We start from the raw sequence: 24,449 nt of genomic DNA, 5'->3' as shown, positions 1-24,449 counted from the left end.
ACTTGTTAGTCCGGATGGAATTAAAATATCTCTACAATGACATGATATTGTCCACTTTGGGCCTAAGCCCTCATGGCTTTGTTCTTGGGCTCTCCCCAAAAGGCCTCATGCCAATGGAGATACTTTTCCATCCTTTTAACCCCATGATCTTTTCCATGTGCTTTAGATGTGGGACTATGTTTGCACCCTTGCAATCCAACACAAAATTATGCAAATTATAGAGATATTAAGCTTAGTCATACCATAAAACTTTGGGAAAGACTAATAAAAAAACTAAGGAAGGAGATCATTGTGAATGAAAATCAATTTGAATTCATACTTGAAAGGTCGACAATAGAAGTTATAGATCTTCTCAAGTAACTAATTGATAAATATCAAGAACAAAAGTAACACTTATACATAGTATTGGTCGACCTAAAAAAGGCTTATGACAAAGTCCTGAGAGAAATTATGTAGATAATTCTAGAAAAGAAAGTATTAGCATAGTATATATTGAAATAATTAAGGATATGTATGAGGATATAATAACAAAAGTGAAGCCTCAAGATGGATTAACCAAATCATTTTTTATAAAGATAAGGTTACATCAAGGATTAACTCTAAGTCCATATATTTTTTATATACTAATCATAGATAAACTCACTGGATACATTCAAGATACATTACCATGATGCATATTGTTTACAAATGATATTATTTTGGTAGATGAAATATATGATAGAGTAAATGCTAAACTTAAATTTTATTGTAAAATATTCGAAGTGAAAAGTTTTAGACTTAGTAAAGTATACACAGAATATATGAAATTTAAATTTAGTAATATTAGATGTAGTAAATAAATTGTTAAAAATAGAAGATGATGAGTTATTTGTAAATGAGAGTTTTAAGTATTTATGATTATTTTTATAAAAGGATGGAGGGGCTAAGAAAGATGTTTTTACATAAAATACAAACATAATGATTGAAATGGAAGAGAGTGTTAGGTGTTCTTTATGATCGTAAAGTACCTTTAAAATTTAAAAGAAAGTTTTATAAAATAGCAGTTAGAACTGCTATTATATATGAAGCTGAATGTTGGATTATGACTTGAGCACACGAGTAGAAGATGAGACTTATAGAGATGAGATGTTAAGCTGGATGTGTAGACATACGAGAATAGATAAGATAAGAAATGAGAATATTAGAGAGAAAATTAAGGTTGTACCTACTGAGGGTAAACTTCAAAGACACATTTAAGAAGGTGCGAATATATATTTAGACGATCAATAAATATTTTAGTTAGGTAATGTAAAACTATGACAAAGATTATGAAATTATTTTCTAACAGGAATTCTAAAATATTATAAACTCAAGAATAGTAAACAAGCATAGGATCTAGTAATATCAAATTTACAACAGAAAGGAAATACATAAATTAAAGACAAAGAACCTGAATGCAGTAGAATTATCATCGTCTTTGTGTCATCCTCTACAAAGAAGCAGTTGCACAGATCTTTCGTAGGGATTTGGGCGACGACACTGTACTCTCCTCGTCAATGAGTAGTAGGGAGATCTCGAATTGTCAAATCCTATGGGAACCACACCCTATTTATAATGCACCCAATTCGATTGTCCTATGGGCGTACTTGATAACGTTTTGATTCTCCATCGATTGTCCTATGACATGGTGTCCATTGAGCAAGTCTTGAATCCGTGCATTCAGTTCACTCACAGATTCACCTTCTTGCATTTTAATATTATATAGCTTATTTAGGAGAAGATCACGCTTACTTTCATGTCAAAAGTTCCCTCATGTAGCTCAATGAGCTTGTCTTATAAGTCCTTGGCACTTATGAAGGGATCAACTCAGTTGAGCTCTTCTTTTATAAGGTTGCATTAAAGCGTTTGGGTTGCCTTCGCGTCAGCCTCGATCTTGAGCTTTGTTACAGTGTCCCACTTCTCGCATGGTTGTCGGATGCCATCGGCATCAGTTGGGAGTGTGAACTCGATCTGGATCACAATCCATATTTTCACCTGTGTCTTGAGAAAGTACTCCATTCTCCCTTTCCAATAGATAAAATCCTCATCGGAAAATAGAGGAGGCCTAGCGATACTGTAGCCTTCTTGATGGATCATTTACTTGCACAAAAAATTAAATAAAAATATGTACCAAGACTTGGTCTTAGGTTAGTAGTGTGGAAGCAAAGTAAATAAAAAATTTATAGTAACGAAAATCTGATTTTGCTCAATTAGTGGCTGCACTAATTTTGAGCACCCCTCACTTTGATCCCAATTGTAGGATCGAGTAAAGTGCTAGAGGGGGTGAATAACGTATTCGTCGCATTTTTACTTGTTCAGAAATCTTACGAAAAATCAGAGTATGGATATGGAATGCAGCAAAAATAAAAGAATATAACACTTTTATTTATTTGATTCATAGACACAGGCTGCTACTCCAAGCCCCACAATTCTTAATCATTTTGGACGGGCAATCCACTATTAAACTCTTCTCTTATGAAAAGGAGTTTTCACTTTTATAAAAGAATGCTTAGGAATGATAAACCTTTACTATCCTAAGAGTTTAAGTACACTAACAAAATGTAATTTTACTGACATATAAAATAGATGTGCAGTGTAGAATTTGGTGCACCTCTTCAGCGTTACGACGATGTATCAGATGTGTTATTTGTGCACAAGAAGTCATTGTAGTAGTATAAAAGTTGTATTTTAGGATTTTCCCTCGCAGTTGCATATATAGGTCGATCCGAATGCTTAGAACTCCTTCTGGGCACTTCCATGTCATCCCGTCGATCCGCTTCTGACACTAACTTGATATCTTCTGAGCGCCTGAATCCCTTCTGAGTGCCTTGATGCTAACGTAGAGGTTATCAAATCAACTTTGATTCCGCAACGCCTTATCCACATCCAAGCGCTTGGATCTTTTCGGGCGCCTGGAGGCTGAGGTATCCTGACCACTGAGAGCTTGTCACCTCATCCGCCTCACTAGCCTGATCAGCTAACGTCCGAGCGCCTGGATCGTTCGATTGTCTAGATCCAGATTAGGGTACACAAAATCCAAAGTTTTGGTCCCTCCTTTCCTACATCACAAGGTTAGTCCATAACAAAATATAAGCAAAAAATTTGATAGTTTTGGCAAACTGTCTGGTCTTGATTTTTAGATTTTCAGTGAAACTCTAAGACAGACTAACGCCTACTATTTCCCTTTCCGGGAACGCATCCTCACTCACTCCACTCGGAAGAATTTATCTTTTGTCAACCTAGTCCTCCAGACTTATTGGACTTTTGCTCAGCCTCTGATCCTCACCCTCAGGACTTCCACTACTAGACGTCTGGTTCTCCAGACTTGAAATTCTGGTTCGATCATCTGGTGCCTTTACCATTATCAAAATTCTAGCACCAACAATACCACTACTCATTGTACTAGTAGTGGCTAAAGGAAGATCACTAATGCTTTCTCAAAAGATATGTCCCTTATCTTAGTGCTTTCATTGTCCTCAATAAACTTAATATTTTTCGTCTCGAAAAAGGATCTATACGAGGGGTCATAAATTGTTGATCATGGTAAAGGATTCAAGTTAGGAGCTTGTCGTGGACGTTTATCAATCGAACCGAAATGAGTGTGCAGGTAGTAAACTCTCCTACGAGGAGTAGGTGAGGACACATTCTCTGGAATGGAACAATAGACGTCAATCTGACCTAGGATTTCACTGAAAACCTAAAAGTCAAGACTAAATAGTTGGTAAAATCCTCTAATGTAATATTGGTTTGCACTAACTCTGTGAGGACTCCCTATTGGATCCAAGCGACTAGACTATTAAGGTGCCCACAGGGGATTAGATGTCAGATCGGGCTAGTGAAGCACCAGATGGATAAGGCGTGAATACCGACAATCTTTATGCCAGCATTCAAGCGCCCAGATACAAGCACCACGAGATGCCAAGTCAGCGTCGAGAGCGGATCGACGAATGACGTGGAGTACCCGAAAGGAATTTTAGGCACCCGAATCAAGAAATATAAGTAGCTGTGAGGGGAAACCCTAGAGCACTCAATTACGCTACCTCGATGTCTATTCTGTACGTGACCGAAGCACCCGAGACGCCATCGGAACATCGAAAAGTTACACTGAGAACTTCGCATACTTCCCATTTCATATTATTGGTAATGCATTTTATTTTCATTGATATTTGTACTTAATTTATTAGGACAATAAAAGTTTACCAATCTTAAGCATTGTAAAAGGCGAAACTTTCTCTTGAAAGAGGAGAGTTTTTTAGTGGATTGCTTGTCATAAACGATTGAGGACTGTAGGCCTTAGTAGCAGCCAGTGAATGTAGACCAAGTAAAAGAAAAGTGACAAGTTTATTTCCGCTATGCATTTACTTATTTGGTTTTACGAAGGTTTTTTTAATTTGTGAAAAAGCATCAAACTCATTATTCACCCCCTCTAGTGCTCACCTCCATCCTACATAAAATTTATAGCTCCTAGATTTTTCAGAGTATTCCACAACTCATAGTTCTTAAGTATAGTTTCTTTTCATTAGGCTTATAGCGCCCAACCTCAGCTGGATAATCCCAGATGTGTAAATGTCTAATATCAAACTTTTTACTTATCCATAACTCATATAAGATTTTAGATACTGCCTTAGGTACTCTATTAAGTAGGTATACTACATTCTTTAGTGTCTTACCTCACAAAGTCTCAAGTAAAGAAGAAAAAGTCATCATACTTCTTATCATATCTTTTAGGGTCCAATTTCATTGTTCAGCTACATCATTCTGACTATGAGTGTTAGGCATAGTATGTTGAGGTACGATCCCACATTCAATAAGGTAATTTACAAAAGGTCTGGAATGTTGTTCACATTATCTATCATATCGATCATAGTATTCACCACAATGGTCAGATCTAACAGTCTTAATTTTCTTACCAAGTTGATTTTTAACTTTAGCTTTGAAAATTTTAAACACTTTTAGGGATTGTGACTTCTCATAAATAAGGTATAAATAGTTGTATCGAAAATAGTCATCTATGAAACAAATATAATGTGTTCATTCTAAGATGTCTAATGGAACGATCCACATATGTTCGTATGTATTAATTCTAAGACTTCACTACATCGGCTTGCACTCTTATTTCTTTTGTTAGTCGTTTTCTCTTTAACACACTCTATACAGACATCAAAGTTTGACATGTTAAGTGAATCGAGAATCTCATGTGGCATTAACCTTTCTAGTTGTTGTTTGGGTATATGTCCTAAACACCTATGCCACGACATGAAAAAATTCTTGTTAGTTAAATTACATTTCGTGCCTATGCTATACATAATTTCATTGTTAGTAGGCATTAAGGTGTTTAATCTATATAGATTTTGTGGCAATCCTTCATATAACATTTTAGGTGTATTTGTGACAATCTTTCTTCATATGATATTTCTTTTTGTAGAAGAAATAAATGAATTCCTTATCTTATATCTTTTGTTCCTTATGGTTAGAAACTCCAAAATCTATAGTTTGCTTACCTTTACCCTTGATGTTGGTCATTTTCCTCTTCTTGAGATGCTAAGTGAACACTCTAAGATGTCTCATGCCTTATTTTCTCCTCCTCTTGCATACATTGAGCTACAAGCTCATTTAATGTACATTGTTGCTTTTGAGTATTATACAAAATCTTAAAAGGAGTGAACCATGTAGGCAGAAACATCAAGACAAAGTGCACTAATATACTCTGAGACATCTCAAGTTTTAGTACCTTCAGTCTTATAGCAAGATTAGACATCTCCATTATATACTCTCTTATACTTTCTTTTCCATTATACCACATTGACAAACCTTAATAACACTGTAGTTGTCTCGACTTTTTCATTTGAGGTGAATCGGTTTGCTAATTGTTCTAGAAAATTCTTAGCATCCTCTTGTTCAGTGATTAAGCCTATAAGTGGTTTTAGAATGGATAACTTCATCATACTTAGATTCATGTGATTAGATCACTCCTACTTTTCAATTCAGCCCTTTGCTCTACATGTTGGCACTAGTCAGAGGTACAGAACGATCGTGCTTTAATCCATAATCTAAGTACATGCGGCCCAAGACTATGATAACGTATTATTTTCATTCGGCAAAATTAGATTTGATAAGTGTAGGAATGTTATTTATGTTAGCAATAATTGATTGCACTGGATTAGAAGAGAGAAAACATTGTAAGCTCACGTTAACGTCAAGAACATAGATAGATAATATATAGTGAATTATGCAACATAAAATATACATATAAATGGGTTTTTGATGAGACACCAAATACAATATTGCATTCCATCTTTCGACTAATATACAATTTGTTAGTGGTACTTTCTATCTATAGCTCAAACTTTAGTTGGTTATATAATATATCTTCTCTTTGGGCTAATATATTATACGTATAATATATATTTTATATGGGCTATATGAATATGTTTGAGTCCATAGCTCACAATTACCTCAATCAGCCACACAAGATATCTTCTTTTGGGTCAACATATTATGCGCATGATTTGAATAAAATTTATTCCTTAGTTGTAAGCTACTTTTAAACATATATCTGACTTAAAAGTAATTTTTCTTTGAGTCAATTACTTTTAGCATAGATATATGTCTATCGACATAAAATATATAAACCTACCTAATAATTTTCACTTTGGTGATTGTATTAGTTTAATTTAGTAACAACTGTGTAAATAGACTCAAGAAGCCTCTAAGAAATCTAATCGAATAGAAATAATTGACTGATAAATCCTTTGTGCACAAGTTTGGCTATTGATTGATGCTTAATGGCAATCAATTGATAGAATCAGTTGAATTGACTAATCCAGTAAAACTCATTCTGTGCTCAACTTCACGACCAGTAGTTGATTGCTGCTTAATGACAGTTGATTTATGGAATCAATTGAACTACCAATCAAGTAAAACTCATTCTATGCTCAACTTCAAGGCCAACAGTCAATTGCCATAAAATAACAATCGATTGATAGTTGCAGTCGAATCGGCCAATCTAGTAAAATCCATTCTATTCGTTAATTCTGGGACATCAATCAATTGATATAATTCATCAGTCGATTGATGATCGATTATCACATTGATGATTTTCCAAAAAATCATAGCGATAAAATCCTAGGTTTCCTTATACCAAATCTCGATGTAATTGCATTGTTTTTACGTGTTAGAATAAAATCTAACACAAAACAGTGGCAGATTCACCAAAACGTCAAAAAACTAGAACTTTATCGATATAAAATGATGAAACAACTTGTGGCTCTGATACGACTTGATGAAATTGTTTTCTAACAAGAATTCTAAAACCTTTATGAACTCAAGAATAGAAACAAGCATAGGATCTAGTAACATCGAATTTACAACAAAAAATAAATGCATAAATTAAAGATGAAGAATCTGAATACAATGGAATTATTATTGTTTTTGTATCACCCTTCTCATAATCCGATGATCCTGTAAAGAAGCAGTAGGTGCGGATCTTCCATAGAAAGTTGGGCAACGACACCATACTCTCCTCACCAATGGATAATAGGGAGATCTCAAATTGCCCAATCCTATAGGGACCACACTCTATTTATAATGAATCAAATTTTATTATCAGTCTATATATAGATAATAACAGAACGAGTTAACGGATTCTACACATGTAAACCTACATCCAATAATATAAATTCATAATTAACCATTAATAAGATCGGGATAGATCACTTGATGGGTAGATCACTTAATGACATAAATCCATGTATTACAAATAACATGCATGTTCATCTAATAATGTAATAAAATCCAATAAAAGATGCATATTAAACGAGAAAAAAATATATGAAAAAGAAGACTTGGTTAAAATGATAAAATAAAATAAAATTTATTTAAATATAAATGGTGATATAGTAGATGATAATATATTTAATAATATAGAAGGATAGTCGATCTCATCTAATAGGATAAAATTTAATTGTTATTATTTCGTCCTACTTAATAAAAAACTCAACCCTTTATTTATAAGCATCTTAGTGACCATTGCTTATCTTTGTTTCGACAGTTGAATACTTAAAACATCATTTATATTCAATTATGCTCTTCCGCATCTCGAGTTCATAGACAATTATCACCATGCTTGCTATGCTTGTCTCAAACTTAAAACTCCAAATTCAAAAAGGATAATGCCTTTATTTACTTAGGTGCCTTTTTCTTAAGATTTAATGGAACTGGCCACGTCCGTGCATGCTTCGAATATCTATTCAATAATTATTTTCTATAAATTCTTCTTCCTAATTTAAAATAATTTTTAAAACTTTAATTTTCACAAAAAAATTAAAATTAAAATTAAAAATTAGATCCGGTCGAGCAATCGACGGCCAAGCGGCCCGGTCCGACCGGCAGGGTGGCCATTCCACCCCTGCAGCAAGCGATCCGGGAAAGATAGCACACAGATCATTCGATTACGTAAGGCTGACGACATGCTGATCCACGGTCGTTATCCGAAGACGGAAGTCGAATGAACCGGCCGTCTTACGGTAATCACCAAAGTTACCCAGGAATTCACACGAGGAATTAGATCTTGACGTCTGTCTGGTGATTGTGATTGTTGATATCCTTCAGATGCGTTTGTCATAAATAATAATAATAATAATAATAAAAACAATTCAGATACAACAAATTTTGCTCTCATAAAAATATTTCTCTTCCAAGGAGAAAAACAAAAACAAAACAGATTGCACATCAATCTAAATGAAGACGACGACATGTCTACATCCATGGCGGAATCGCCTACCAAACCACGGCCCGGGAGTACTAAAATCTAGTACCAATCGTCTGTCGACAATGGCAGCAGACTAAATCTTTATGATCCAGTGAACCCGTAGCAGCCATGAAAGTGGCCGCTCGAGCTCGCCCGGCAGCTGCAGGGTTGGTCGCTGCGGAAGCCGAGGTGGTAGCAGAAGCAAATGGTCGGAGCGCACGGCGGTGCGGGAGGCGGCGGCGGCGTCGCCATCTCCGGCCAAATCGCCCGCCAATTGGAACCGCCGTTGGCGGAAGCCGGGAGGCGAAGGCTGATGGTGAGATCGAGGTCGAGGTCGCCGCCCTCGTCCGTGCTGCTCTTGCCTGCAGCTTCCTCGTACGAAGGCCGGCGGCCGGTCAGGAGCGGGCGGTGCGTCTGCGGGTCGAGGCCCTGGCCGACGAGCTTCCGCTTGATGTGCGTGTTCCAGTAGTTCTTGATCTCGTTGTCCGTCCGTCCTGGCAGTCTCGCCGCGATCACCGACCATCTACCGACACAAAAAAAAATAAAATAAAAATAAAATCAAGAAAATTTCATCGCCGCCGTACGTTAAGTCGATGATGATAACTGAGCTCGCTTATACGCGACAAATTCAAAAGCATCAGACGTACTTGTTTCCGAGCAAAGCGTGGAGCTTGACGATGAGCTCGTCCTCTTCCTCGGTGAAGTTTCCGCGCTTGAGGTCGGGCCGGAGGTAGTTCATCCACCGGAGGCGGCAGCTCTTGCCGCATCTCAGAAGGCCTAATTAATTCACCAAAATCAAATTAAGTAAAGCTCTAATCAACGTAACCTAATCAAAGCTATGATCGAGGAGTCGTCAGACCTGCGGCCTTAGGGAGCGATCTCCAGCATCCTTCGCCGTGGGCCTGGATGTAAGCGACGAGCCTGTCGTCTTCTTCCCTGGTCCAAGCTCCTTTGTTGGTGTGCGGCTGCTCGCAGCAGGGAGACCTGCCCATTGCAGCTGGCTGGCTGATGAAAAACTCAATCGACGACGAAATTAAGATCGCCGAGCTTAGCTTAATTCGCTGAGCTGAGTGAGTGATGTTGGTGAGGAGATGGAGAGCTTAATTTATATGGGGAAGGAGAATGATGGGCCACAGAGCTAGGGAGCAGATTGTGGTTGGTAACTGCTACTCAGTCCATTTTTGACTCAACTGTTGCAGCGTCCGTGACAGGCTGGTGCACGCTTCAGTACTATACTCTACTCCAAACCGGATTACCCCTGAACCCAACTGAACTGGTTCGGTTCGCTTCGGTTCGGTTCTTCGGGATTTGGATCGAGGTACATGTTGCCTCAACTACTCTGGTTCCCCCTTTTGCACTAGCTTTCGAGTGAACTGCTTTCGAGGGTTGGGACTTGGGGGTCTGCATGATTTTGGGGGTTAGGGTTGGGACGAGATTAGGGTATCAGTCATCAGCAGGGTATTTGGTGACCTACTACTACTGCATAGTCATTAAAGAAGGCAAGTGTGGTTTGGCTCAGTCTGATTGATGATGGTCTCATGGAGGGAAACTGTTCCTTTCAAAGTTTGAATCCATTAGTTGTTGGTCGCCTCTCTTTCTCTCTATGTCCCTTTCCTGAATTAATGTCCTAGAAGGGAATGTTAAGTATTGATTATAGGACCGAGTTAGTAAGACACTTACTTCATATAGATTGGAGTTATGTCGTGTCAAGTAGGTTGGAGACATGGTTCATGCCCGATGTGGTTCTTATCTAGCCGAACACACCGAGGTCCGTGAGTCATGTAGGGTGTGATTCTCTTAAGGTATGGTTGTGCCTAGCCTAACACGAGATTAGAATATTGTATAAGATCTAATAAGGTATATAAGATCTTTTTAAATTAATAGATAGTGAAAAATAAATTTAATCTTTCAAATTTATTAACTTTGATTATTTTATAATAATTTATTTTTAAATTAATGATCTGGTAAGCTCACCAAACTCGATCGAAGGAATGCATTGTAGATTGTGTCACATGTTAATTAATGATCTAGTAAGCTCACCAAATCTAATAAACTCAGAGTAATTTATTAGTAAATTATTATTTTACTTTCTTTCGTGTAGATCATATTTTATGCACGCTAATGTCTATTAATTCATTACTTGTGCAAATTAATTAGAATCAAGATGAATATTGTGGCTTAGCGTTACTATCTCTTTGATCAATTGACAATAACTTTTGCTGCCATTTATTTTGTTGTTCGAATGTGATGTATCGAAAAACTTGAAATTTTATTTTGACAATGTATTCATAAAGAACAAATTTCATCAAACAAGTATCTATAATACAATAGGAAAAATATATATATAAACATTTTATCACATAATAGCATTATAGGGGTTTAGTGTTTATTTTTAGAGTTTAGGGTTTAAATGGAACCTCTAAATTCATTTTATATTTTTTTACTTTGTTTGTTTGTTTAAGTTCTGAAAGATTTTTTAAAAATTAAAATGGTTAAATAGAACTTGATTAAAATTTAAAAATTAATTTTTGTCTTGTTCCTTGGACTTATTTTGATTGTTTGATTTATAGAAATTAAATCATGTTGAAGTTTGAATCCATATCATCTCATCAAACTACATTAATGTCATTTGTTTGTGATAAGTACAAAATTGAATCCGTTAGTGTTAGTTCTAGAGTTAATTATAAGATGATTGACAAAAAAAATTTATATCATATTCATTAATAAAAAGCAAAGTTTATGGTTATTATATTTAATTACTTCAGATTTGTATTAGATGAACAAATATAATAATGTCCTAAAATAGTAGATTCTAGTTTATAGCGTATCAATTGGTTGAATTGATAGTGGAAGACTGTAGACATATATATAGAACACCACTTTTAACTATTCCTAGTCAAACTTTAATATACAAGGGTAATATTAATGTGTTGAGACTAGCATGTAGGTCAACTGATAACTTAATCTCACAAGTCATGGATATAATTAAGATATTAATTTGACACATGAGTATATATTAGAGAATATATACTGAATTGACCCACTATGACAATATTTCACGGATTGTTATCTGAGTGTCATAAACATTCTCATAGTGACTATTAGTATAAATAATCATTAAACCTGAAGTCACTATGGTTCCCTACACAAGGAGTTGTGTACTTTTGTATCAACAAACGTCACCTGTAATAAGGTGAACTATAAAATCAATCACTAGTATGTAATAAATTATGCGGTGAGATGTGAGTGATGTAGATGAGATCTATCTCTTCCATATGACGGAAGTGATATATGTGGGCTCCTTAATTAAGTAGAACTACTAAAATGCATGATCATGCTTAAATAAATCAATATGAGATATTGAACTCATTTGGATAAGTGAGTCTACTTAGATATCACAAAACACAAAGATTGATAAGGGAATGACTATGCCTCGAAGATAGAAGGATCAAGTTATACAAAATAATAAACACAAAAATATTATGTCGAATCTTGACACTCTCATCACTTGGTAAACAATGATGCATTGCTAGATGTCACTCATTGCTTATGTATCTAAAATATTATTTTAGATACATTACCAACGTTATGAGAATCTATTGAGTCACACACAAAGAACATATTGATTTGGAGATGAGTACATTTTAGTTTGACTAAAATATAATGGACCTTAAGATTATAGGGTTAAATCTAATCTGAGTTAGAGTCAAATGAATCCAACTATTAGATTATTGAATTAAGTCTAATCCAAATTAGACTCATTGGATTAGACTCAACCACTAAAGAGGATTAAAGTCCATAATAGAGATTAATGGAGTATTGATGAAAAGGAGAGCAAAAGGTAAAAATCTTTTGTATTCATTGGATGACTCTTTGTATTCATTGGATGACCTTTTGTATTCATATTGGTTGAGTACAAAATGTCAATTTTATACATTTGGTGTATGATCACTTCTAGTCTCCTCTTCTTTAACTCTTAGCAAAACCATCCAAGTTGTTAGCACAACAAATTGGTTCTTAATTCTCCGAAGGCTAAGTTCGTGTGACAAACGAAGGGTGTGTTCATGTGGATACCGAAGAGACACGACCATTTTGATTGTGCTGATATCTACTAAACTAAGTTGCTATTAGGATTGTTCCGTTCAAGCAACAAAGATGACAACTCGATCAAACATGTATACTACATTCGCATAGATCTCTGGAGGGATTGATTTTATTCCACTATGTTTATTTATTATTTATTATTTTTTTAAAAAAGATCTCATTAGTGGTATCAGAGCTACTTACGAAAATGTATACATCATTTTAGTTATGTTTCATATTTGATATAGAAAACGAGTATGTGTTTATTATGATTTGCATGATTGTATGAGTGATTTTTTCGAGCAAATAGATTATGTTGATCAAACTAAAGGATTGTAGCATCTTCATATATAATATAAACGTGTGCTATAGTCTGATTTTATTCGATAAATCTTTCATGACCTTATGAGTGGGGTTGTTGTAAGGTCGTGGCTTATAAATTATTGTTTAGAATCATAATAAAAGTATGCTATAGTGACGAATGATGTAAGCCATGGTGCATGGTTATGACCTATTTTACCCAATGTGATTGGATTATATGTGTACGTGCATGTTGTAATTCATAATACGACCTACGTGTCGTGTCTTTTACCTTTATACTTCCAGTTGTAAAATTAGACTCCCTCAAATGTAACTCGAGGTTTCTTTAAATTTGTAATATACAATTAAGAATAGTACTAGGTTACTGAACAACAATGGAAAGGGAGAAGGTCAGCAACGCACGATAACCAAGGAAACACTTAGAGAAGATGTAATTCCCTAAGTTGACCTTTCGATCTTCTCATTGGCTTGAGAAGATCGTAGCAGACGCGTCATAACCATGTCAAGTTTCTAATTATGCATATATATTGATGTGTGTCATGTTTGTATGTGATGCATGTTTAATTAGTAGTATTATGATAATTAGGTCATTTTATATACCTACCAAAGTTTGGTACTCACTTTTACCTTGATCAATAGTAGATATGTTTGTCAAAGCAAAGTAACTCAATTTATCATAATAGAGTGCGATAGGATAATTGTGATGTCTAAATATTAAACTTTGGGTGAGACTTAACTAAGTTACCTCAATTCAATTGAGAACTTAGAGGCATATCCCTTGCGTTGGGCAAATGAACAAATAGTCTTATTCACATAACTATACAAGAGTTACATACGACGTAATTGGTACACGTTGCCTACCTAAATTATACGAGTCTTGAGCGATTAGCCAAAGCTAACTCAAGATGAGATATAATATGAATCTTATCCTACTTAAATGTCATTGCTATTGGGTTTGGAACTAGTAGTGTGAGTACACTTCAATTGTCTACATCGATGACTTACTCATACCAAGCTTTACAGTTCAATTCAGTGGAAGAATCATTTAATTAAAGGCATAATTAAATTATTTAAATATGATACTCATTTTTACATTTCTTATTGTAGATCACCATGTTATCAAATACGTCTAATACTCTCTCTTTGCAATCTGTCCTTGATAAGGACAAACTCAATGGAGCTAATTTTCTGGACTGGTAAGAAATTTGAGAATTATTCTCAAGCAAGAACAAAAATTATACATCCTAGAATAACCTATTCTTGAAGCATCCGCTACTACTATTCATGCTGATAAGGATGCTTATAAGAAGCATCAAGATGATGCATTGGATGTGTCATGTCTTATGCTTGTCACTATGAACTCTGAGTTTCAGAAGCAACATAAGAACATAGATGCTCATAATATAGTTGAACATCATAAACAACAATATCAAGGGCAGGCAAGGCACGAGAGATTTGAGATATCTAAAGCTCTATTTCAATGCAAGATGCAAGAAAAAAATTCCGTAAGAACTCATGTACTTAAAATGATTACATACGTTGAGAACCTTGAAAATTTGAAATTTTCATTAGGTTAAGAATTGACCACTGACCTTGTTCTACAATCGTTGCCAGAATGCTATAGTCAATTTGTCATGAACTATAACAAGTCGTTGCCTGAGATGTTAAGCATGTTGAGAACTGTTGAACTCAATCTTAAGAAGACTAAACCTAACACCATTTTGATAGTGCAAAAGGGAAAAGGCAAATGACAGCCCAAAGGTAAGGGTAAGACTCAAGTCAAAGGCAAACCTAAATCTTATACATTGAAACCTAAAGACGGGGTGCCTAAAGAAGGAACCTGCTTCCACTGTGATGAGACTGGACATTGAAAGAGGAACTACAAATTGTATCTGGAGGAAGTTAAAAAGAAGAGAAGTGAGACTTCTGTCTCATGTAACAAGTAGATACCAAGTAGATCCAAGTGAAAATCACTGGACAGCAGTCAAGAATATTCTTAAATACTTGAGAAAAATAAAAGATTATTTATTGATATTTGGAGGTGATAAGGAGCTAACTGTAAAAGGTTATAGTGATGCAAGCTTTCAAATTGATAAGGATGATTCCAGATCGCAGTCAGAGTATATATTTTGCTTAAATGGTGATGTTGTGAGCTGGAAGAGTTCAAAGCAAAACACAGTTGTTGATTGTACTACAAAGGCTGAGTATATTGCTGCTTCTGGTGCAGCAAAAGAGACAGTTTGGATCAAAAAATTTATTATAGAGCTTGGTGTAGTTCCTATCATAGTGAACCCAATAGACTTTTATTGTAATAATAATGGGACAATTGCACAGGCTGAGGAACCTCGCTCTCATCAGCGATACAAACACATACTATGGCGATTCCATCTCGTTTGATAAATCACGATAGAGGAGATATGAGGATATATACAGTATCGACTGATGCTAACATTGCGGATCCTTTGACTAAGACTTTGACACAGAGGAAATATGATGGTCACACTAGGTCACTTGGATATTTCAGTGATTGATATTAATGTTAGTGGGAAATTGTAGTGTTAGCCCTAGAGTCAATTATGAAATAATTGATAAGGAAACTTTTGTATCATATTTCATTAATAAAAGGTAAAGTTTATGGTTATTATATTTACTTTAGATCTATGCCAGATGAATAAGTATAATAATGTCCTAGGATAGTAGGTTCTACTCTACAACGTATCAATTGGTTGAATTGATAGTGGAAGGTTGTAGACATATATATAGAACACTACTCGTAACTATTCATAGTCAAGTTTTAATATACAAGAGCAATATTAATGCATTCAGACTAGTATATAGATCAACTGATGGCTTGAACTCACAAGTCATAGATATAATATATCAAGTTGTCACATGAGTATATATTAGAGAATATGTACTAAATTGACCCATCATGAGAATATTTCATAGATCGTTATATGAGTGTCATGAACATTCTTATAGTGACTATTAGTATAAATAGTCATTAGATCTAAAGTCACTATGGTTCCCTATATAAGGAGTTGTATACTTTAGTATCGACAAACATCATCTATAACAATGTGGACTATAAAGTCGATCATTGAGTATGCAATAAATTATGCTGAGGGATATGAGTGATATAGATAGGATCAATCTCTTTCATATGAAGGAAGTGATATCTGTGGGCCCCTTGATTAAGTAGGACTACTAAAATGCATAGTCATGCTCAAATAAGCTAATATGAGATATTGAGCTCATTTGGTTAAGTGAGTCTACTTATAGATCAAGAAACACAAAAATTGATAAGGAAATGACATGATCTATGCCTCATGGATCAATCTAGATATCGAAGATATAAGGACTAAGTTATACAAGATAATAGACACAGAAAGATTAGGTTGGATCTTGATATCCTTATCATTTGGGTAGCAATGATGCATTGCTAGATGTCACTCATTGTTTATGTATCTAAAATATTATTTTAGATATATTACCAATGTTATAAGAACTTATTGGGTCACACACAAAGTTCATGTTCATTTGGAGATGGGTATATTTTAGTTTGACTAAAATATGATGGACTCTAAAATTATAGGGTTAAGTCTAATTCGAGTTAGAGTCATTGAGTTAGACTCAAATGAATCTAACTATTAGATTATTGGATTGAGTCTAATTCGAATTAAACTTATTGGATTAGACTCAACCACTAAAGAGGATTAATGTCCATTTATAGATATTCATGAAATATTGATGAAAAGGAGAAAAAAAAGGCAAAAACCTTTTATATTCATTGGATGATCTTTTGTATTCATTGGATGACCTTTTGTATTCGTTAAATGAGTACAAAAGGTCAATTTTATGTATTTGGTATATAAACACTTCTAGTCTCGCTTTCTTATACTCTTAGTAAAATCATCCAAGTTGCTAGCATAACAAATTGATTCTTCTCCAAAGGCTAAATTCGTGCGACGAACGAAGGACGTATTCATATGGATACCGAATAGGCGCAGTCATTTTGATCGTGCTAAAATCTACCGAATCAAATTGTTGTCAAAATTATTCCATTCACACAATAAAAATGATAATTCAATCAAACATGTATACTATATTCCTATAAATCTCTGAAAAAATCAATTTTATTCTACTGCTGTATTTATTTATTATTATTTTTAAAAAATCCCTACATAAACTTTAGTTAACCTTTTCCTGACTCCTTACCCTTCAAGCAACCATTTTGTTGTCTGAAATAATTTACAAAATCCTTCTAGTTTACAACACATTGCCTAAACACACACCAATACTGGAAGGCTTTAAGAAAATAATCATCCATAGTACATTACAGCTGATGGCAGGCAAAATGGTTTCATATTCTAATTTACACAAGATCACTAGTTCAACTAGTTCAATTGACCCTTGAATTCACCACTAGCATGAACCGCCTTCACCGTCTTGTCATATTCATCTTCTTCTTCTTCTTCATCTTCTTCGTCATCATCATTTTCCTCTGGTTTCTCCTTGTCCTCGTCCTCCGACTCTTCCTCAGGCCAGCCAAAGCCAGGGATCGACCGAGATGCTTTCAACACTGTCCTAGCTTCCGATAATATCTCCATGATCTCATCCACGCTCTGCGTGGAGTATGTCGGAGCATTGTTGTCCCTCTTGTAGTACACTGCTTGTGCAGGTTCAGTAAGCTCCCTGGGTAAGTTCTTCAGGAACCAAGGGTGGCTTTTTATTTCCTTTATCGTAATTCTCTGCATCCATTTCATCAAAGCTATGCAAGTTCAATGACTATTACTCTTCAGTTCACTTACATAAATAGATGATAGAAGTCGAGGTTAAGTACCCTCGTCGGATTGGCAACGAATATACGGGAGATGAGTTGCTTGCAGTCTTGCGATACGTGCGCATAGTCCGGTATTTTATACTGAACAGACATTATCCTCTGCATTTTGAATACATGAACAAGTCAAGTAGACGATAACCCAACCAAATCATCATATAAAATCGAAGAGTGCTTTTTGTATATATAAACGAGTGATTGTGCAACGATACCCCAATTGTCTTCCTGAAGTTTTTAGGATCTCTTTGGTCTTCAAATGGGTAAGCTCCCACAAGCATCACATAAAGAGTTACTCCGCACGACCAAATATCCGCTTGCTGCACCACATTTTTTAGCAAGAGATTAGATTTGCAAGTAAACTGATACAAATTGGATGAACAACAGTCGAGTGTTATAATCGAATTGTGATCGAAAGATTGTGCAAATGGCCCAAAATCTTACATGTGAAGTTTGTGAAGATAAGCCAACAACTACAACTTCAGTTAAAACTCTGAAAGAAACATGTTCAGTAGCATTGACCTTCATTCGTGCACCATTAAACAACTATCATCTACCTGTTGTAGTCCTATCCATACTATTTATTCAAAGTCAAGGCCACACGACAAGGAATAGTCGACATCTTATAAAGATAATGTGCATTGATCATACTATCCGTCCAGTATGCGACCACAATGGTCTTATCCAGTATGTCACCAAGATGGTCTTATCTGATAGGATAGGAGCAGGAAGAGACAATCGTAGAGCAAGGATCTCAACAACATAGATCTAGACCAAGATTTTCAGATGATCGGAGAATATTTAGTGTTTGTAAAAGGAAGACATGGTTGTATCAGAAGGAATTGAACCCCGTAAAGGAAGGCAGAGACCCAAAGGCAATGTGTAGACAGGTAAAGCTGGAAACTTTACTATTGCTCTTGTTGTCTTAGAGAGGCTGTGCCTTGATAACTGGAGTTTATAAGGCAGGAATAATTAGAGTTTTATTAGGATAGAAAATTAAAGTCAATTAAAATTTTTATTGGATATACTACAAAGTTGTTTAGATATTTTCGAAAAATCCGAGTTTAGACTTTTAGACTGAGTTATGTTATCAAGTTATAAAAGGAATTCAGATCCCATGCATTGTGGGTATCGAGAGTTTTTTGAGTTGTCATAAGAGTTTTAAGTGATTGTGATCAAATACTTTTACAAATTTTCTATTTGCTAATAATAATAGTTCTTCTTTCGATCTTCTCCTTTGAGTTAACAAGTGGTATTCAAGGTTAGCGGTCGAGGACCGGCTACCATTTAAGAGCAACAATCAGGGATCGTGTTTACATGGAGATGTCGCTAATGCACAAGTCATTATGACCGATATGATAATTTCTGTAAGTAGTCTTGAAAAACTTAATAATATTAATTATAGCACTTGGAGAACTCGTATGTAATTTTATTTGTTTGGCTAAGATTTATGGGAGATTGTTGGGGCAGTAAGATATTACCTCCAATAAATCATGATGGCTTTAGAAAGTGGAAGATCAAGAATGATAAAGTAATATACGCTTTTCCGATATCTGTAGAGGATGACTTGCTATAGTGCATCAAGGATGTGAAGACACCACTCTTGCTCGAATTTTCACTCGGACAAATGATGCTAAGTTACAAGACTTGAGAACGAACTATTTATCAATCTCGCAGTGTGACATAATGGTTAGTGAATATTTTACCAAAATTAAAGCTAATTTTCACAAGAATAACCAGTACTACAATTGTGGAAAAAGATGTCACTTTGCTAAGATTTTCAATATAAAAAACAGAAGGGAATGTTGCAACATCCTCACAGGCCCGAGTTAAAAGTGAAGATGAATGAAACTTTCAAGACCTCTTATGCTATTTTAGAGCCGATTACAAGTAATTCTAATGAGTTTATTCCCCCCTTTCATAGCTAAGTTAGCGGGAGAAGAAGCAACCATAAGTGTTGAGGCTATCAACTTTAATGATGATTGGATAATGGGCTCTCCATGCTCTAACCATATGATAGGAGATAAAGAAAAATCATCAAATATGTCGGAATACAAAGGGAAGCGAATTGTTGTCATGGCAAACAACTCAAAGTTACCTATAACTCATGTTGGCAAGATGACGGTGGAACCCCGATTCAATTCAAAGCAAGTAGAGTTAGAGAATATGTTTCATGTACCTAGGATATATGAAGAACCTGATATCAGTATCACAACTTACATCTTTAGGAAACTATGTTGTATTTGGGCCAAAGGACATGAAAGTTTATCAAAATTTAGAACCGACACCACTCATGGAGGGACGAAAGGTAGTATCGATGTCAGCTCAAAGAATTCCACAAAACAAGAAGAAATGAGATATTTGATTTATGGCATAAACGCCTAGGGCATATGAGCTATCATAAGCTAAAAGTAATGATAAAATAATTAATGCTCAAATGTCTTCCTCAACTTGATGTTCGAAATGATACAAATATGTATTGGATGTTAGTATGGAAAAGCACATCAGTTGTCATTTGAAGACTCTAGTATAGAGCAAATTGATACAAAATGTGATAACGCTCACGCCAAGCGTCCCTTATCGCCGGCCCCATGGTGAAATGAAGGGAGGTAAATCAGGTATTAAGCGGCCCCCTAAGTAGGAGGATTTTTTGCCACAATCGCGACTCGAACCTTTGTCCATTGATGCAAGTCTACCACTTGGGTACTAATGCAGCTACGTTTTGGAGGCCATTATGAGTATAGAACAAAGAAACCTCTCAAGATGATTCACTTAAACGTGTTTGGACCTGTGAAGCAACCATCCTATAGTGGTTTCTAATATATGATTACTTTCATTGATGACTTCTTAAGGTATGTATGGATATATAACTTCTATGTCTATGTATCAACAATGGAGGTGAATATATTTCACATGAGTTCACGAAGTATCTACAAGATTGTAAGCTAAGGCGACAATTCACATATCATAACACTCCTCAACAAAATAGAATAGCAGAAAGAAAGAACATCCACCTTGCGAAGATATGCAGAAGTATGCTACATTCTAAAAATATTCCACCTCAATTAAATTTTGGGCAAAATGCATGAAGGCAGCTACATGTGACTAATAGGCTAACACAAGCATTATTAGGATTTGTTTCAATTTTCGAAAGTAAGTCACTTTTGAGTATTTGATTGCATACGTTATGTTTTTGTACTTAAATCATTTACGCAACAAGTTTGTTAAGAAGGCAATAAGATGCATTTTTGTGGGCTAGTACTATAATCAAAGAAAATGATGGAACTGTTGTGACCCTACAATAGGAAGATGTTATATCTCCCGAAATGTGATATTTGATGCAACTTCATCGTGGTGATCTCCTCAAATGAATGACATCCTTACTAGACTCAAAGGAAATAGAGGAGAAATTATAAAAGAGACATAGACAAGATAAAATAATTGAAGAAATCACTCGAGAAGTGCAATCACAAAGAACAAGTTAGTAACAGATGAGGCTAAGTCTCCATGGCAAAGAGGGATATATCGATAATGAAGAGGAAGCAAAGCCAAGCCAACTAGAAGAAATCCATGAAGAAGAAGAGCAACCCCAGCCACATCTAAGAACATCAGAAAGACAAACAAAGTCAAATCCTAAGTATGCATATGTTACACTTATTGAAGAAGATAAAGTAGCAAAACCTCGTACATAAGAAAAGGCATCCTCGAGCAAAGAATGGAGTGCGTCAAGCTTGAAAACTCAGTTACAAAAGAACTTAATGATACAAAGTTCGAAGACTTCAAAAAGGCAACCCGGTAAAATGAGAAAAATGCATTTTGCATCCCATGCAAGTTGAGGAACAAGCACATACTTCACATACTACATGTGGTGCATTGTCATAGAACCAAGGCATGTTTTTTTTGTCTTGCCTTTTTCAAGTATTGTTTACAAAGTAATTCAAATAATTAATCATTAATTTTGTCCTTTTCTTCTCAACCTAATTTAATTTCACAAAGTAATTTAATGGTTCCACAATTTGATAAAGGAGTAAATAAAATTTTAATTTCTAATCCGATTTATCATTGCCCGACCCGATTCGGTTCAGCCAGGTGTTTTATATCATTCCGATCGAACGACCAGAAAGGAATCGACTGATCCAGAACCAGACAACTCCTATGCTATTTTAAGAACTCTGGTGTGGTGGGGCAATGGTCCTCCCCAAACCCAAACCCAAACCCAAACCCAACCCCAATGTCCAATGTGGCTTGTGGCAAATCCACCTAAATATTTATGGACCACATCCCATACCCATCCCCATCCCCATCCCCACCCCTAAACAAACCCTTCTTCCACTTACGGATTCGATCCAACGGCTACGGCAGACATACACCCACCGCGCTAAGGACGCGCCGCGCGTGATCCCGATAGTTCAGGAATCTCAAGGTGGGTCCGCCGCGTCGGCGAGCACACAGGAGGAGGACGATCACAAGACGCAGCCCCATTCGTTCTTACGCGTTCACAACTTGATTCTTCAGTACGGTAATGTTTTGTCGCTAAATCAATTGTTGAGTAGTCGGATCACAAGGTACTACGAGCAGGGAGAAAAAGGACTCACCTTGCCGTCGTACTCGCGGCGAGAGAGGACCTCCGGGGCGATGTACGCCGGCGTTCCCACCGTCGACTTGGGCCTCGAGTGCAGCAGGGACGACTGAGATGATGGATTGAATGAACGCTGTTAGCTTTATTTGTTGTTGAGCTATTAGATGAAGCTATTTTGATTTAGGAAAAGGATGACCTTGGAATAGCCGAAATCGCAGATCTTTAGGCGAGGAGCAGGGCTCCCATCGAGCAGAGTGTTCTCCAGCTTCAAGTCGCGATGGCAGATTTGCTGAGAAATTTTGAATTCTCATCTGATTAGCGCATTCGCTTCGCTTTAAATCTTAGTATTGCAGCAAAAAGTGGGGGTTCGAGGACAATTGTACCCGGTCGTGACAGTAGCAGACGCCGGAAATGAGCTGCTGGAAGAAATACCGCGCCTGCGAAAGGAAATCAAGGCAGAAATCAAGACTGGATTCGATTCGATCTCTCGAGAAATGTGCGGAGATTGACGAATAAGGACTCAGAGAACCTCGTCCTCGCTGAACCTTCCGGCGTCGCAGATTCGCTCAAATAGCTCGCCGCCAGCCGCATACTCCATCACAATCGCCAGATGCGTCGGCGTCAGCACGACCTAAACAAATTCCTCACGGATCAACCCAACTCAACCCACGAATCAAAACCACGGCAAAGCAATAGGGCTTCCGACCTCCTTGAAGCGGATGATGTTGGGATGCCGAAGCGAGCGGTGGTTCATGATCTCCCTCGCCACGTTCTCGTCAATCTACAGAAAAAAAAAATCAAATCAAATCAAATCATTCTCGAATCGAACGATAGCAGATGGATCGCGAGAGCAAGAGCGATTCCACATAGCCGGCTCACCCGCTGGCCCCTTTCGATGTACTTCATGGCGACGAGCTCTCTAGTCTCCTTGTGCCGCATCAGCTTGGCCACTCCAAAGTTCCCCGATCCGATGTCGCGCACCACCTCGTACTTCTCCATGCTCCCCTTTTCCTTCTTCCCGAAGCCAAACTCGATCAACAGAATATAATTAATGCCTCCTCCTCCTCCTCCTCCTCCTCCTCGAGCTTTTGCCCGCTGTAGGAGCTAAAGCCTTAGCTTCTGCAATAGCTGTAGACGCAGCTGCAGAGGCTCGTCGGAGATCCCTGGCTCTATCGGAGCTCCTCGGCAGCAGGCCGATTTCTCGAGGAAGGGAAAGGAAAACGAGACGGACGGAAAGGCAGGAACAATAATCTCGTAACATTCTCCACTTTTTAGTGCGATTTATCACACCCGTCCGCACACGGACCCGCAGAATACCTCTGACGAATCTTTGGGCCCCACAGTTGAGCTGGTAATCCAGAAGGTAATTATGGGGTAGCATGGGCAGGGAGGACGTGTGACTTTGGGCCGAACTGACGGCGAAGTGTAGTTCCGGTGGGCAGCAAGAGGATTGGCTACGGAAGTGCGGGGTCCACCGGATTTAGGTTAAGCGGCGGAGTTCGGATATGGCACTCGAGACAGGAATCTCCCGAACCAAGTGAGATGATGCCCATGTTTCCTGGTCTGGGGCGACAGGTGGCCCTCGGTGAGAGCCACGTGGAGGTTCCGACGTGGCACGTGCTCTCGGGGCGCAGAGAAGAGCAGTTTGGTAAAGTTTATTGCTGACTGTGCAGTGGAGGTGGTGGCGTGCGCAGGAAGCCGGACGGTGCGGGCGCGGCGCCCACTTAACCAACCACTCTTATCAACCTTTCTACGCTAATTCATTAATTATTAAATTTATTAATATAATAAATTGCTAAATTTACATGCCATTATTTGCAATTTTAAAAATACATAGAAGGCCAGTGCAATTGTGATACGCT

The 24,449-nt window shown here is 36.8% G+C and overlaps 2 protein-coding genes across 2 annotated transcripts; both read right to left on the bottom strand.

Annotated features, from left to right (window-relative positions):
• Positions 1-8,633: 8,633 nt before the first annotated feature.
• Positions 8,634-9,871, bottom strand: LOC141829065 (myb-related protein 308-like). Its single transcript, XM_074716487.1, has 3 exons — positions 9,627-9,871; positions 9,415-9,544; positions 8,634-9,290 (listed from the first exon to the last, which is right to left on the bottom strand). Exons 1-3 carry the CDS (start codon positions 9,757-9,759, stop codon positions 8,870-8,872), a joined length of 684 nt encoding a protein of 227 aa, XP_074572588.1. The 5' UTR covers positions 9,760-9,871; the 3' UTR covers positions 8,634-8,869.
• A 7,520-nt stretch (positions 9,872-17,391) lies between these two features.
• Positions 17,392-23,824, bottom strand: LOC141830201 (serine/threonine-protein kinase SAPK7-like). Its single transcript, XM_074717684.1, has 9 exons — positions 23,467-23,824; positions 23,294-23,368; positions 23,117-23,218; positions 22,971-23,024; positions 22,784-22,876; positions 22,604-22,696; positions 18,224-18,328; positions 18,015-18,113; positions 17,392-17,922 (listed from the first exon to the last, which is right to left on the bottom strand). Exons 1-9 carry the CDS (start codon positions 23,584-23,586, stop codon positions 17,569-17,571), a joined length of 1,095 nt encoding a protein of 364 aa, XP_074573785.1. The 5' UTR covers positions 23,587-23,824; the 3' UTR covers positions 17,392-17,568.
• Positions 23,825-24,449: the final 625 nt, after the last annotated feature.

The sequence above is a fragment of the Curcuma longa genome, chromosome 5 (genome assembly GCF_044706935.1).
Source record: "Curcuma longa cultivar G26 ecotype Majalengka, Jawa Barat chromosome 5, ITB_CL_G26_1.1, whole genome shotgun sequence".
In the NCBI taxonomy this organism is placed as follows: Eukaryota; Viridiplantae; Streptophyta; class Magnoliopsida; order Zingiberales; family Zingiberaceae; genus Curcuma; species Curcuma longa.
Note: the sequence above shows the minus strand (reverse complement) of the source record. Positions and strands in the feature narration are given on the sequence as shown.